Here is a 15,521-nt window from a genome sequence, read left to right as displayed (position 1 = left end):
CAGGGCAATGGGGAGCTTAGGTTTTTTTAGTTAGGCTTTTATTTGGGGGGTTGGTTGTGTGGGTGGTGGGTTTTACTGTTGAGGGGGTATTTGTATTTTTTATTTACAGGTAAAAGAGCGGATTTCTTTGGGGCAATGCCCTGCAAAAGGCCCTTTTTAAGGGCTATTGATAGTTTAGTTTAGGCTAGGGGGTTTTATTATTTTGGGGGGCTTTTTTATTTTGATAGGGCTATTAGATTAGGTGTAATTAGTTTAAATATCTTGTAATTTGTTTTTTATTTTCTGTAATTTAGTGTTTGTTTTTTTTGTAATTTAGCTAATTGTATTTAATTTATTTAATTGTATTTAATTTAGGTAAGTTATTTAATTGTAGTGTAGTGTTAGTGTAACCTAGGTTAGGTTTTATTTTACAGGTAAATTTGTATTTATTTTAGCTAGGTAGTTAGTAAATAGTTAATAACTATTTACTAACTAGTCTACCTAGTTAAAATAAATACAAACTTGCCTGTGAAATACAAATAAACCATAAGCTAGATACAATGTAACTATAAGTTATATTGTAGCTAGCTTAGGGTTTATTTTATAGGTAAGTATTTAGTTTTAAATAGAAATAATTTAGTTAATGATAGGAATTTTATTTAGATTTATTTAAATTATATTTAAGTTAGGGGGTGTTAGAGTTAGGGTTAGACTTAGGTTTAGGGGCTAATAAATTTAGAATAGTGGCAGTAATGTTGGGGGCGACAGATTAGGGGTTAATAAATATAATGTATATGGCGGCGATGTCCGGAGCGGCAGATTAGGGGTTAATAAGTATAATGCAGGTGTCAGCGATGTCGGGGGCGGCAGATTAGGGGTGTTTAGACTCGGGTTTCATGTTAGGGTGTTAGGTGTAGACATAAAATGTGTTTCCCCATAGGAATCAATTGGGCTGCGTTACTGAGATTTACACTGCTTTTTGGCAGGTGTTAAACTTTTTCTCAGCCGGCTCTCCCCACTGATGTCTATGGGGAAATCGTGCACAAGCACATACAACCAGCTCACCGCTGACTTAAGCAGCGCTGGTATTTAATTTCCAATAAAATGTTTAACTATGTGTAACAAGGTACATTCAATGTTTATTTTCTTGCATTGCTGTTTTCCTGTAATTGTACAGTGAAAACTGCAGTTTTTCCACTGCCATGAGAGAGGCTGTTGTGTATCTTGTAAGTTTCAGAACCCTAAACCTACATCGTTTTACACAGTGATTGCTTAGCAAGTGCAGGGACACATTTAAATCTGCTCCTAACTACGCTTACATTTTGCCTCTAACGCCCTTAAAATGGGGCAATTTTTTAGTACATTATAATTAACAATTGTGACTAATTATTTACAAGTTGTTTACATATAGCCAACCAACACCACTGTCAGCCCTGCTCGTTCTATGTCGGAAATATCTGCAGTTACCTGCAAATAGCGTTGCAAGGGATTTATACCCTATTTGCTTTGCTAAACTCTAGCTACACCTAAAACCAACAGCAGTTTATGTATTCAATATTACCTCTCGCTAACCATTGTGACCTCAAATTAAGAAGACATTTAGAACGGCTCTGCATAGCGTGACCCTTTCTTTATAACAAATGCGGCATTGCTAAATAACAACAAAAAACATGTACAGTGCCCTTTATCTCAGATATATTTTGCACAACCTGACATGAATTGCTTACATAAAGGCTTGTTTTTTTTCCCTTTTGTTGCTTTTGTTATTTTAAAAGTGCAGATGCATTTGAGTCATTTTCCCCTTTTGTTTCATATCCTTAAGATCCTCAGCTTCAAAGACAGAATGTCAGCATGCGGTCGATTTATGAGGGAACTCTTGAAGAGCTGCTGAAGAATTACCTTGTCAATCACCCCAAGGACTCTGAAGACCTTCAGTTCCTCTGCAGGACTCCTTAGGTTCCGAGTGGGCCTTGAACTTCGTGCTCCTGGAGGCTAATGGAAGATATCAAAGATTAGACATCAATCAGTGTGGTACTTGAAGGAAGGCCGCCTGCTGGAGCAAATGCCAGACTGAAGGAAACTAAATTTATCATAAATCAGAGAGTCAAGATGAAAGATGACGTTTTATGTGTCTCTCTAATTATTAAGTTGCAAGTAAATAAATGAAGGGGATGGAGAGGAACAATGAAACGAGCGTCTGTACATTTGCTATTTCTGGATAACTAAGAGGCTTAATAAGTATATTTTTCAGCAGACATTTTGCGCGTAGTTATTCTGACATGAGGAGTGGTAGGAGGTTAATGGGGAATTAAAATAAAAAAAATGTTCTGTCATGCGTATGAAAGAGCAGCAATAAAGCACGTAAAATTGGGTTTTATATTTAAAAATTAAAGCTGATAAATTATATTGAGACAAGTCTGAGCATTACTTGTGCACAACTTTCAGTTGTTTGAAATCCCATAGCTCTATTGGTGGAGAGGGACACACCTTTACAAGTCAAACCACCCCAAAAAAACATAACTTATGGCTATGGTACTTCTTTCTGCCCTGTTCTCGGTCCTGAGAGAGAGATAATGAGCCTCACTGCCCTGAGAACCCCTTTTAGCACAAATATATCAGCAATGCACCATTCACTTGTTTTCCTGCAAAGGCAAAAATTAAGACTGAGGGGAATCTGGAAGTGGGAGGGATTAAAGCTCTTGATGTGTTTGGTAACTTGCCTGCCTCCCAACTGCTAGCTCATGGACTCTCACCTCCATATTAAATAAAGTAGGGTTTTTCAGCACAGGAAAATGTGATTTTCAAAAACCTTTAATACACACAAACCTAGCCTGGGTCTGTACATGTAACCTTGTAAGTTCAAGTTTATGTGAAAAACACATAACAGACCCCCAGTAATATGTTGTTTTTTTTAAATGTCTTTTTTTTTAATGTTGATTAAAAAAAGAAACATATTGAAGTGACCCAAATACCAAATCTTTACTTACGCATTTTGCACCCAGTACAGATGCTTAATCATAGACCATTAATACAACCTCATTTAAAGGCAAAAAAAAATAAAAAAATAACACAAATTACTTGACCATTCCTTTACAATGTCCCAATCATGCTGCAGACTTTGATTGGTATTCTTTTTTTTTTTTGGGGGGGGGGGGCAATGGTCACAATATGGCACAAGAGAAAGAAATTAAAGGGACAGTCAACTCAAAAATTGTTATTGTTTTAAAAGATAGATAATCCCTTTATTACCCATTCCCCAGTTTTGCACAGAAAACATAGTTATATTAATACACTTTTTACCTCTGTGATTACCTTGTTTCTAAGCATCTTCTGACTGCCCTTGATCACATGACTATCTATTGACTTGCATTTAAGCCAATTAGTGCTGTGTTGTTAGAATCCACGGGCGTCAGCACAATGTTATCTATATGGCTCACATGAACTAGCTTCCCCTGATGTGAAAAGCAAATACAAAAGTATGTGATCAGGGGGCTGTCTTTAGGGACTTAGAAACAGACAGAAATTGAGAGTTTTAAAAGTTTATAAAGTATGTTAATATAACCATGTTTTTTGTGCAAAGCCAGGGAATGGGTAGTAAAGGCGTTATCTATCTTTTAAACAATAACAATTTTTGTGTTGATGGCCCCTTTAAAGTAACAAACCATTTATATGAAAGAACCAAGGTAGGAACTGTGAAAGGTTATATACATTATCTATATATCTCCATTTTATATAAAGACAACAGCAAAATTTTGTTGAAGAGACATTAAAAAGTTTGAGATTTAAGTAGAAAATGTTTAATTATATACAAATAAACAACTTTGCAATATACTTTCTTTATTTGTTTTCTGATAATCTAACTTGTGAGCTTGTCAATTCCTGTTAAACAAAAGTGCAAACTCCAGACTTAACAGTGCTATATTCTGCAAAGTCATTTGCTGTCTAGAGGCACATTTATAACTGTCCCTAACTGGCCTAAGTAGAGAAGTAAACCTAGGTTACAATATAACTGCACCCAATGCTTTTTAAACACAAACTTTACACTAGATTTCTTTTATCAGATGGTGAGTCCACTAGACATCACATGTAGGAAATGACCCTTCAGGCCACAAGGAGGCAGCAAAAACACCCCAACATATCAGTGAGTGAGGTGAAATCTGAAGTTCTGCTCTACTCTTCATTCAAAGGGATTCTCTGAAGAAACATAGACCCATGTCCACCTCCGAGTGCCTATGAATGACAGAGGGGTAGAACAGAAGTTTTCAGCCAGGCAGCAAAAAATCTTTTCCCAAGTAAATTTGGATTTATCTACCAATTCCCTGGGCTACATTGTGCTGCTCCTTGTATGATCCACAGCCCTCCCCAGGTAAAATGCAGAATTATCTGGTATGTTAACAGCCTTTTTATAGCGCCTTCCTGTCTATATCTTTTCCTGTTCTTATGCCTTTTTTGGACGAGACGAGCTTAATGGATCAAGTCAATTGATGGTACTATTTCTAAACATAGGCTTCTATCTCTTCCATTTCAGGATAAAACCCTGTTTGGAGCAGGATTGGATGATATTATTGCCACAATCACTGGGGGTAAAGGAGGCTTTCTTCCTCAGCATAAAAAGACTAAGGGTAATCTTATATTTGCAGGATGTTTTTGTTTCTTTTGACAATCAAAGAATCCCCAAAACTTCTTCCATTTGTATTGCTAGCCAGGGTGATAATCAGAAACAGAGACAAGCCTCAGCCATTATGATTACACCAGTGTGGCCTTGCAGGATTTGGTTCTAATGGATCTAATTCTAATGTTCCTGTGCTCGCCTTGGAGACTTTAGTCCATCAGGATCTCAAAGCTATGACTTTGATGGCCTTACAATTGAATGCTTAGTGCTGTCCCATATATTTTCTGATAAGGTTATTGATACCTTCAGGCTAGGAAACCTGTCACCAGACGAATCATCATAAGGTTTGGAAAACATTTCTAACCTGATGTGCTTGCAAAATATACAATTGGAATTCTTTTAGAATTCCTAGACTTTTCAAGTTCCTGCAGGATGGTTTACATAAAGTCTTGTCAGTTAGTTCTCTAAAGGGTCAGATTTTTGCCCTATCCATCTTATTCCATATGACAATTGCCAAGATTCCTGATATTCAGACCTTTGATCAGAATCAAACCAGTTATTCCTCCAGTTTCTCTTCCATGGAATCTTAAAGGGACACTGAACCCAAATTTTTTCTTTTGTAATTCAGAAAGAGCATGCAATTTTAAACAACTTTCTAATTTACTCCTATTATCAATTTTTCTTCGTTCTCTTGCTATCATTATTTGAAAAAAAAGGCATCTAAGCTTTTTTTTGGTTTCAGTACTCTGGACAGCACTTTTTTATTGGTGGATGAATTTATCCACCAATCAGCAAGGACAACCCAGGTTGTTCACCAAAAATGGGCCGGCATCTAAACTTACATTCTTGCATTTCAAATAAAGATACCAAGAGAATGAAGAAAATTTGATAATAGGAGTAAATTAGAAAGTTGCTTAAAATTTCATGCTCAATCTGAATCACAAAATAATTTTTTTGGGTACAGTGTCCCTTTAACCTGGTTTTGAGGGTTCTTTAAGCCCCTCCTTTCAACCTATGTATGGAAGGTTCTTCTGCCAGAAGAGTTTGAGCTTTCAACCTTATTTTGCAAACCTCCTTTCATGATTTTTCATCAGGACAAGGCTGTTCTTTGTACTAGTTATTCTTTTCTTCCTGTGCTGCTATCTACAGATACTATTAACCAGAAATCATGGTTCCTTTGTTATGTCCAGCATCAAAGAATTCTAAGGAGTGACTTGAATGTTGTGAGAGCTTTAAAATTCTATGTGGAAGCTAGAAATGATTTTAGACAATCTTCTTCTGTATTTGTCCAAGTGTCAGGAAGCTACAGCAGTTACCTTAGTTGCTTGGATTAAGGCCTTAAATTGTAAGGCATACCTGGTTGCGGACGAAACTCCCCCTAAGCCCATTACTGCACATTCCACTAGAGTAGCGGGCCTTTTGTAATGAGACTTCTATGGAGCAGATTTGTAAGGCAGCTACTTAGTCCTCTTTACATACTTTTATGAAGTTTTATCACTTTGATGTGTATGCCTCTTCTGTAACTGCTTTTGGCAAGGAAGTTTTGTGGGCCATAGTACCTGATCAGTAACTTAACTGTCTACATGGTTCCCCCCCCCCATTGCATTGTGGTCTCATGGACTTCACTGCTTGGGTATAGATTCCTACATAAAATGTCTTGTGGACTCTCCCCATCTGATGAAAGAAAAGAAAATGTATTCTCCCCTAATAAATTAATTTCTTTCACGATAGTGAGAGTCCACCATCCCTGATTTATTTTGTACAGTTGGCAGCAGTACATGTTTTGCACTTCATTTGCCCCACTTTCCATCTACATGGCTATATGTATGACTAAAGATTCAAGGTAAGCGGGAAGGATCTAAAGCTCTGGTATGTTGCGAGTGTTTTTGCCTCCTCCTAGTGGTCTGCAAAATAAAGCACTGTAATGTCTCAGACTTTCACCATCATAAAACCTTTTTTATTTATTTATCATCAGGTAAACATAAATGTTTATACAATATTTAAACAATAAATATAATTTTAAAAACATCTGCATATTATTCTCAGGATAAGCTTTGCTTTGAATATATCATTCTATCATTTAGTGTTTAATGTCCCTTTAACATCAATGCTGAGTTAATGTACAATATACACAAACTAACTTACAGGGTTTTGTCCCTTTAACCAAGATAATCGAACTGCCTTGACTGGCTGCTGCAACAACAACCCATGTGACAAGCTACCACAACCTTATGTCTATGAACCCACAACCTGTAGACTGTAAGGTCTTCAGATCCCCCTCCTGTACAAACTGGTTTTGTTTAGTCTGTGATGTATTTGTATCGTACCACAATTCTTTGTCATTGTATAAAAACCAGTTACCTTATATGTAAAGGCAGAAGGGGAAAAAAGTACATTGCTATGATTCTTATCAGGTGCTACACCATGGCGATGCATTATGTATGTAGGTATGTAGGTGATTAAAACATACATGTATACATTTAAATGGTCATCAAAGTCAAAATGAAACTTTCATTATTAACATTTTAAATATACTTTTTATTTTATTTCTATTATCCAGTGTACTTCTTCTCTTGGTATTCTGAGCTGTAAAGCATACCTAGGTAGACTCATGAGCAACAATGCACTACTGGGAGCTAGCTGGTGATTGGCAGCTACACATATGTCTCTTGTCATTGGTTTACCATATGTGTTTAGCTAGCTCCCACTAATGCACTGCTGCTCCTGAGCGGACTTTCACTGTGTTTAACCATTTTAACATTGTCTTGTTCTATGGTTACTTGCATATAACACATCAGAGCATTTCCTTTTTGCACTCTGACTTCCCTTTAAAACGTTAAAATTAAACAGAAATACTAGGCTGAGAGTAATATGCAGATGTAGTTATTTTAAATGATATTTGTTGTTTGAAAAAAAACATAATTTATGCTTACCTGATAAATTTATTTCTCTTGTAGTGTATCCAGTCCACGGATCATCCATTACTTATGGAATATATTCTCCTTCCCAACAGGAAGTTGCAAGAGTCACCCACAGCAAAGCTGCTATATAGCTCCTCCCCTAACTGCCATATTCAGTCATTCGACCGAAAACATGCAGAGAAAGGAAACCATAGGGTGCAGTGGTGACTGGAGTTCAAGTGAAAAAATTACCTGCCTTAAAGTGACAGGGCGGGCCGTGGACTGGATACACTACAAGAGAAATAAATTTATCAGGTAAGCATAAATTATGTTTTCTCTTGTTAAGTGTATCCAGTCCACGGATCATCCATTACTTATGGAATACCCATACCAAAGCTAAAGTACACGGATGATGGGAGGGACAAGGCAGGTACTTAAACGGAAGTTACCACTGCCTGTAAAAAAAAAAAACCTCTCTCCCAAAAATAGCCTCCGAAGAAGCAAAGTATCAAATTTGTTAAATTTTTAAAAAGTATGAAGCGCAGACCAAGACTCCGTCTTGTAAATCTGTTCAACAGAAGCCACATTTAAAAAAGGCCCAAGTGAAAACCACAGCTCTAGTAGAATGAGCTGCAATCCCTTCAGGAGGCTGCTGACCAGCAGTCTCATAAGCTAAATGAATTATGCTTTTTAACCAAAAGGACAGAGAGGCTACTGAAGTCTTTTGACCTCTCCTCTGTCCAGAATAGACAACAAACAAGGTGAACGTTTGATGAAAACTGTATTAGCTTGTAAGTAAGATTTTAAAGCACAAACCACGTCCAATATTGTGTAATAGACGTTCCTTCTTTGAGGAAGGATTAGGATACAAGCATGGAACAAATATCTCTTGAGTGATGTTCTTGTTGGATACCGCCTTAGGAAAAAACCCAGGTTGGTACGCAGGACTACCTTATCCGTACGAAGGACCAGATAAGGAGAATCACATTGTAACACAGATAACTTGGAGACTCTACGAGTCGAGGAAATAGCTACCCAAAAAGAACTTTCCAAGATAAAGATTGATATCTATGGAACAAAAAAAAGGTTCAAACGGAACTTCCTGAAGAACCTTAAGAACCAGGTTTAAGCTCCATGGCAGAGCAAAGCTGACAACCCTTTTCTCAAAAACATCTTGGAGAAAAGATAATATCCTGGGAATCCAGACTTTACTCCATGAGTAACCCTTGGATTCATAAAAATCAGATATTTACACCATATCTATGTTCATTTTCCTAGAGACAGGCTTACATGTCTGTATTAAGGTATCAATGACTGACTCGGAGAAGCCATGCTTTGATACCATCAAGCGTTCAGTCTCCAGACAGTCCATCTCAGATTGATTCTATTTAGATGGTTGAAAGGACCCTGAGGTAGGGGGACCTGTCTCAGAAGCAAAGACCGTGATGGAAAGGATGACATGTCCACCAGATCTGCATACCAGGTCCTGCGTGGCTACGCAGGCACTGTCAAAAACACCAAAGCCTTCTCCTGCTTGGTCTTGACCTCCGGAGGAAATCCCACTCCCCCGGAAGAAAAAGTCTGACGACTTAGAAAATCCACCTCCCAGTTCTCAACACCTGGGATATGGATAGCTGATAGACAAGAGTGAGTCTCTGTCCAGTGAATTATTGTAAGACTTCTAACCTCGCTAGGGAACTTCTGTTCCCCCTTGATGGCTGATGAAAGCCACAGTCGTGTATATTGTCCGACTGAGAATGATGTACCTCAGAGTTGCTAACTGAGGCCAAGTCTGAAGAGCATGGAATATCACTCCCAATTCCAGAATATTTATTAGAAGGAGGGTCTCCTCCTAAGTCCCCTATCCCTGAGCCTTCAGGGAGATCCAGACTGCATCCCAACCTAAAAGGCTGGTATCTATTGTAACAATTGTCCCATCTGACCTGCGGGAGGTCATACCCTTGGACAGATGGACCCGACATAGTCACCAGAGAAGAGAATCTCTGGTCTCTTGGTCCAGGTTTAACAGGGGGACAAATCTGTGGAATCCCCGCTCCTCTGACTGAGCATGCATAGTTGCAGCGGTCTAAAATGTAGACGTGCAAACGGTACTATGTCCCTTGCCGCTACCATTAAGCCGATTTCATTCATGTACTGAGCCACCAAAGGGCGCGGATGGAATGAAAAACACGGCAGAAATTTAGAAACTTTGACAACCTGGACTCCGTCAGGTAAAATTTCATTTCAACAGAATCTATCAGAGTCCCTAGGAGGGAAACCCTTGAGATTGGGAATAGAGAACTCTTTCCTTGTTCACTTTCCACCCATGTAATCTCAGAAATGCCAGTACTACGTCCGTATGAGACTTGGCAATTTGGATGTTTGACGCCTGTATCAGGATGTCGTCTAAATAAAGGGCCACTTCTATGCCCCGCGGCCTAAGGACCGCCAAAGCGACCCTAGAACCTCCATAAAGATTCTTGGGGCTGTAGATATCCCAAAGGAAAGATCTACAAACTGGTAATGCCTTTCTAGAAAGGCAAACCTTAAAAACGATGGTGATCTTTATGCATCACAATGTGAGGATAAGCATCCTTCAAATCCATTGTAGTCCTCTATTGACTCTCCTGGATCATAGTTAAGATGGTACGAATAGTTTCCATCTTAAATGACGGAATTCTGAGGAATTTGTTTAAGATCTTTAGATCCAAAATAGGTCTGAAGGTTCCCTCTCCTTGGGAACCACAAACAGATTTGAGTAAAAACTCTGTCCCTGTTCCTCTCTTGGAACTGGATGGATCTCGTACACAATGTAAGAATGCCTCCTTCTTTATCTGGTTTGCAGATAATTGTGAAAGGCGAAAACTCCCTTTTTTATTGGGGGGAAATCTTTGAAATCCAGAAGATATCTCTGGGATATAAATTCCAATGCCTAGGGATCCTGGGCATCTCTTGCCCACATGGGCGAAGAATGAAAGTCTGCCCCCTATAGGATCCGTTACCGGATAGGGGTCCGTTCCTTCATGCTGCCTTAGAGGCAGCAGCAGGCTCCTTGGCCTGCTTATCTTTGTTTCAGGTCCGATTGTCTCCAGACCGCCTTGGACTGAGCAAAAATTCCCTTTTGTTTTGCCTTAGAGGAAGTGGATGCCACCCTCCAGTGATATAAGCAATAATCTCCTTCAAACCAGGCCCGAATAGGGTCTGCCCCTTGAAGGGAAGTTAAATAGCTTATTTATTAAAGTCACGACAGCTGACCATGATATAAGCCATAGCGCTCTATGCGCCAGTATAGTAAAAAAAACAGAATTCTTAGCCGTTAGTCTAGTCAAATGAACAAAGGCATCAGAAAACAAAGGAATTTGGCTAGCATAAGCTTGTCAATATATTCATCCAATGGAGTCGCTAACTATAAAGCCTCATCAAGAGACTCAACCCAGAACGCCGCAGCAGCAGTGACAGAAGCAATGTATGCAAGGGGCTGCAGGATAAAACCCTGTTGAATAAACATTTTTTATTCATTGGATCTAAAAAGCACAACTGTCCTTGCCAGAGGTAGTGGTATGCTTAGCTAGAGTAGAAACTCTTCTCTCCACCTTAGGAACTGTCTGCCAGAAGTCCCGTGTGGTGGTAACTATTAGAAAACATTCTTCTAAAAAAATAGGAGGGGAAGAGAACAGCACACCTGGTCTATCCCATTCCTTATTAAACATTTTTTTAGTAACTTCTTTAGGTATTGGAAAAACATCAGCACACACCGGCACTGCATATTATTTAACCAGTCTACACAATTTCTCTGGCCCTGTGATTGTACACATTCATTCAGAGCAGCCAAAGCCTCCCTGAGCAACAAGTGGAGGTTCTGAAGTATAAATTTTAAATGTAGAAATATCAGAATCAGGTTAAATCATCTACCCTGAGTCATTCACCCACAGACTAAGCATATTGTGAGATAGTATCATTCATGGTTCTTAAAGCGTCTGTATGCTCTGTATCTACCCCCAGAGCTATCTGCTTTCCTTTAATTTTAGGTAGCCTGACTAATACTGCTGCCAGAGTATTATTCACCACCTTTGTCACGTCGTGTAAAATAAACACTATGGGCGCCCTTGATGTACTTGGCGCCATTTGAGCGTGAGTCCCTGAAGCGGGAGTCGAAGGGTCTGACACGTGGGGAGAGTTAGTCGGCATAACTTTCCCCTCGACAGAATCCCCTGGTAAAATAAACGCTATGGGTGCCCTTGATGTACTTGGCGCCATTTGAGCGTGAGTCCCTAAAGCGGGAGTCAAAAGATCTGACACGTGTGGAGAGTTATTCGGCATAACTACCCCCACGACAGAATCCTCTGGTGATAATGTTTTCTTTTTTTTTTTTTTTTTTTTTAAAAACAAAAAATTATCTTTATTGTTTAACATGAAATCAGTACATCCGGTACACATTCTAAGATGGGGTTCCACCATGGCTTTAAAACATAATGAACACAGAGCTTCCTCTATGTCAGACATGTTAGAACAGACTAATAAAGAGACTAGTAAGCTTGGAAAACACTTTAAATCAAGTTAACAAGCAAATATATAAAACGTTACTGTGCCTTTAAGAGAAACAAATTTTGTCAAAATTTGAAAAACAGTGAAAAAAGGCAGTAAAATAAACGAAATTTTTACAGTACATGTAATAAGGTAACAGAGCATTGCACCCACTTGCAAATGGATGATTAACCCCTTAATGCAAAAAACAGATCAAAAAAACGACAGACGTTTTTAAAAACAGACACAAGAAAACTGCCACAGCAGAGCTGTGGATTACCTTCCCTATAAACGATTTTTGAAGTCTTTTTAGCCCTTTAGAAATGTCCTGTAGTATTCATGGGACTGCTGAGGGAATCTAGATGATTCATTTTGTAATTTTAACTGCGCCTCCCACTCATATTACAACAGTTGGAGGCTTCAGTTAACTGTTTCTATTCAAAATTTAAGCCAGCCATGTGGAAAAAACTTAGGCCCCAATAAGTTTTATCACCAAACATATGTTAAAAAACGATTAAACATGCCAGCAAACGTTTTAAAACACATTTTTACAAGAGTATGTATCTCTATTAATAAGCCTGATACCAGTCGCTTTTACTGCATTTAAGGCTATACCAACATTACAGTGTTATCACCAATGTTCGTTAAAAAACGATTAAACATGCCAGTAAACGTTTTAAAACACATTTTTATAAGAGTATGTATCTCTATTAATAAGCCTGATACCAGTCGCTATCGCTGCATTTAAGGCTTTACTTACATTACTTCGGTATCAGCAGTATTTTCTTAGTCAATTCCATTCCTAGAAAAATATTTTACTGCACATACCTTATCTGCAGGAAAACCTGCACGCCATTCCCCCTCTGAAGTACCTTACTCCTCAGAATGTGTGAGAACAGCAAATGGATCTTAGTTACGTCTGCTAAGATCATAGAAAAAACGCAGGCAGATTCTTCTTCTAAATACTGCCTGAGATAAACAGCACACTCCGGTGCCATTTGAAAATAACAAACTTTTGATTGAAGAATAAACTAAGTATAAAGCACCACAGACTCTCACGACCTCCTATCTATGTTGAGGCTTGCAAGAGAATGACTGAATATGGCAGTTAGGGGAGGAGCTATATAGCAGCTTTGCTGTGGGTGGACTCTTGCAGCTTCCTGTTGGGAAGGAGAATATATTCCATAAGTAATGGATGATCCGTGGACTGGATACACTTAACAAGAGAAATAAGGTCCATAAAGCCATGTGTGATGCCATGATATAGCCTAGGTTTCCTTCTCTGCCGAGACCAATTAGGAACAGATGTAAATGGATCACTAAAGTGTACAACCAATGACAGCACAGAGCACAGTAGTGTTAAGTCTGTGGAAAACCCACAAGTTGTTCAGAATTAAATTACAGGAAAAATAATTGTATTACACATAAATTACAATCTCAAAGTGTCTGATGTCCCTTTCAAGCAAATATATAGGGAAAAGGTTATTAACTTAAGTTATTTGTGCTAGGAAAAAAAAAATGATATATATTTTTTTAGTTCCAGGAGTGCGTCTTAACAGATAGTTGATCAATTCGAAGCCAAAAGGATAACCCTACTTCTCTTGGCTTGTTGTTGATACACACATTCAAATGGTCACTTACATTGTTAAATACATTGTCATCTGCTGATGGTTGGAAACACAAGCGAGAGATGTTCTCAGCACGCATTAGATACTCTGCCGTTTTCTTCTTCACAGCTTCACGTCGTGTTGGGCTAGACTCTCCTGAAGAAGAAAAAAAAAAGCAGATAGCCTCTTTTAAAATATATACTGTTTAACATCCAGTGTTTTAACGTAGCTTTGAATCAACAAAAGCTGTACTAATCATATATTGGGCAAGATTTATCAATCTGCGAACGGACAGGATTGACATGCTGTGAACCTATCCGCATTTGATCGCAGATTGTGGTGTGCATTTGTTCCATATATTTAACATTGTACGGGCGAACGCTTGTACAACGCTGCCCCGCTACCACCACACAACCAATTGAATCAAATGAATCTGGGGTGATTTTCACGCACCATCCCAAAATTGACAAGAGGGTTTATGAAGTAGCCGTTTAAACCGTTATCCAGTTTAAAGATTATTTTATATATATATATTTTTTATATTTCATTTTTATTGACTTTGAGAATTGTACAAATCCAAATACTTTCTTAAAAGATACAGGAATCAATAAGTACAATTAATATTATACAAGGGTCAAATGTCCAAGAAATGAGAACTCTGTAGCCTCAAGATGTTGTTGAGTCTTTCAATGTTCTCAATATCTTTCTGTTCTTCTCATAGTCATTATTTAGATTTTTTTTAAATGGATTTATTTACAAATTTTAAATATTTTTCTGTAGTTTAGCGGTCCAACCCACCCCCCTCAGATCGCCAATGTAGGGTCCCCTCACCCAAATTCATATTTTTTTCAGTTATATAGCGTCCCTTCCTTCCCTCTCCCATCCAGACTATTTTTTCTGCTATAACTTTACAGCCAAGGCTGCTGTAACTTCCTGAAACTAAAACGTGTATATATTATGCAATACGATGGGCTAAGTAACGCATGACGTGTATATATGTCCTTTGGGTCAAGGGGTTCATTTGGACTTTAGTGTTCCTTTAAAATAACATTAAAGTCATTTTTGCAGTTTTGCATCAGCAATTAAATGAACATGAAATCCATTGCTTTAATTTCATAATTCAGATAAAATACAATTTTAAACAACTCTCTTGGTATCCTTTGCTGAAGGCCTACCTAGCTATATTTTTCAACAAAAGATACTAAAAGAAAAAAACTAGTTGGATAATAGACGTAAATTGGAAAATTTATAAAATTGCATGTACTTTCTGAATCATGAAAATTTAATTTTGACTTCACTGTCCCTTTAAGAACTGAATTGCAAAAGGACTACTTACAATATAATTATGCGGAGTGCATTCAACACTGTCCCTTTATATTTATAATTCCCTATATATACATTTATTTATTTCTACTTTAGTCATAACTGTAGTCTGTAATGCAGGTATATAGATGTGTGCCTTATTACAGTAAATATACAGTATTGCCTACTCTTCCCATTGAGACCTGTATCCTATAAAACAAGATTTTTTTAAAGACAGGTGCAAACTAAATAATCTAACACCTCTGCCTATCCAAAACAAATTAGCAGATTTTTTTCTCCACAGAAAACATCAGTTAACAGTGTTTCTGATTGAGCACAGGATTCTGGGTAAGGATATGCAAATAAGCTGTCAGCCTTTTTAAACACAGATTCCTTCATGTCTGTGCATCCCTGCTCTAGGCAGTTTTAAAGCACAGCAGGGACAGAATAGTACAGCAGGAGAAATTACATGTACAGATGTCCCTGTCTTGTTAAACCTCATCAGCACACAGTAGATTTGTATTTGCTAATTGCTACATAGCTGGTATAGAGCATCCAAAATCCTAAACACCATAGATCATTGTATAACACATTTGA

At 38.1% G+C, this 15,521-nt stretch overlaps 1 protein-coding gene across 4 annotated transcripts in view; it reads right to left on the bottom strand.

The window, feature by feature from the left end:
• The window catches only part of RPS6KC1 (ribosomal protein S6 kinase C1), a 687,051-nt gene that overhangs the window by 390,368 nt on the left and 281,162 nt on the right, over positions 1 to 15,521 (bottom strand). For 3 of the 4 annotated variants that reach the window (XM_053712472.1, XM_053712473.1, XM_053712475.1), the window contains 2 exons: positions 13,657 to 13,778; positions 1,879 to 1,971 (listed from right to left, as the gene is read on the bottom strand). In XM_053712472.1, coding sequence (XP_053568447.1) covers positions 1,879 to 1,971; positions 13,657 to 13,778 — 215 coding nt within the window. The remainder of the gene's footprint in view (positions 1 to 1,878; positions 1,972 to 13,656; positions 13,779 to 15,521) is intronic. The other variant, XM_053712474.1, reaches the window with a different exon arrangement.

Source organism: Bombina bombina, chromosome 4 (genome assembly GCF_027579735.1).
Source record: "Bombina bombina isolate aBomBom1 chromosome 4, aBomBom1.pri, whole genome shotgun sequence".
NCBI classification, from domain to species: Eukaryota; Metazoa; Chordata; class Amphibia; order Anura; family Bombinatoridae; genus Bombina; species Bombina bombina.
The sequence above is the reverse complement of the archived record's forward strand: the minus strand, read 5'-3'. Positions and strand labels throughout refer to the sequence as shown.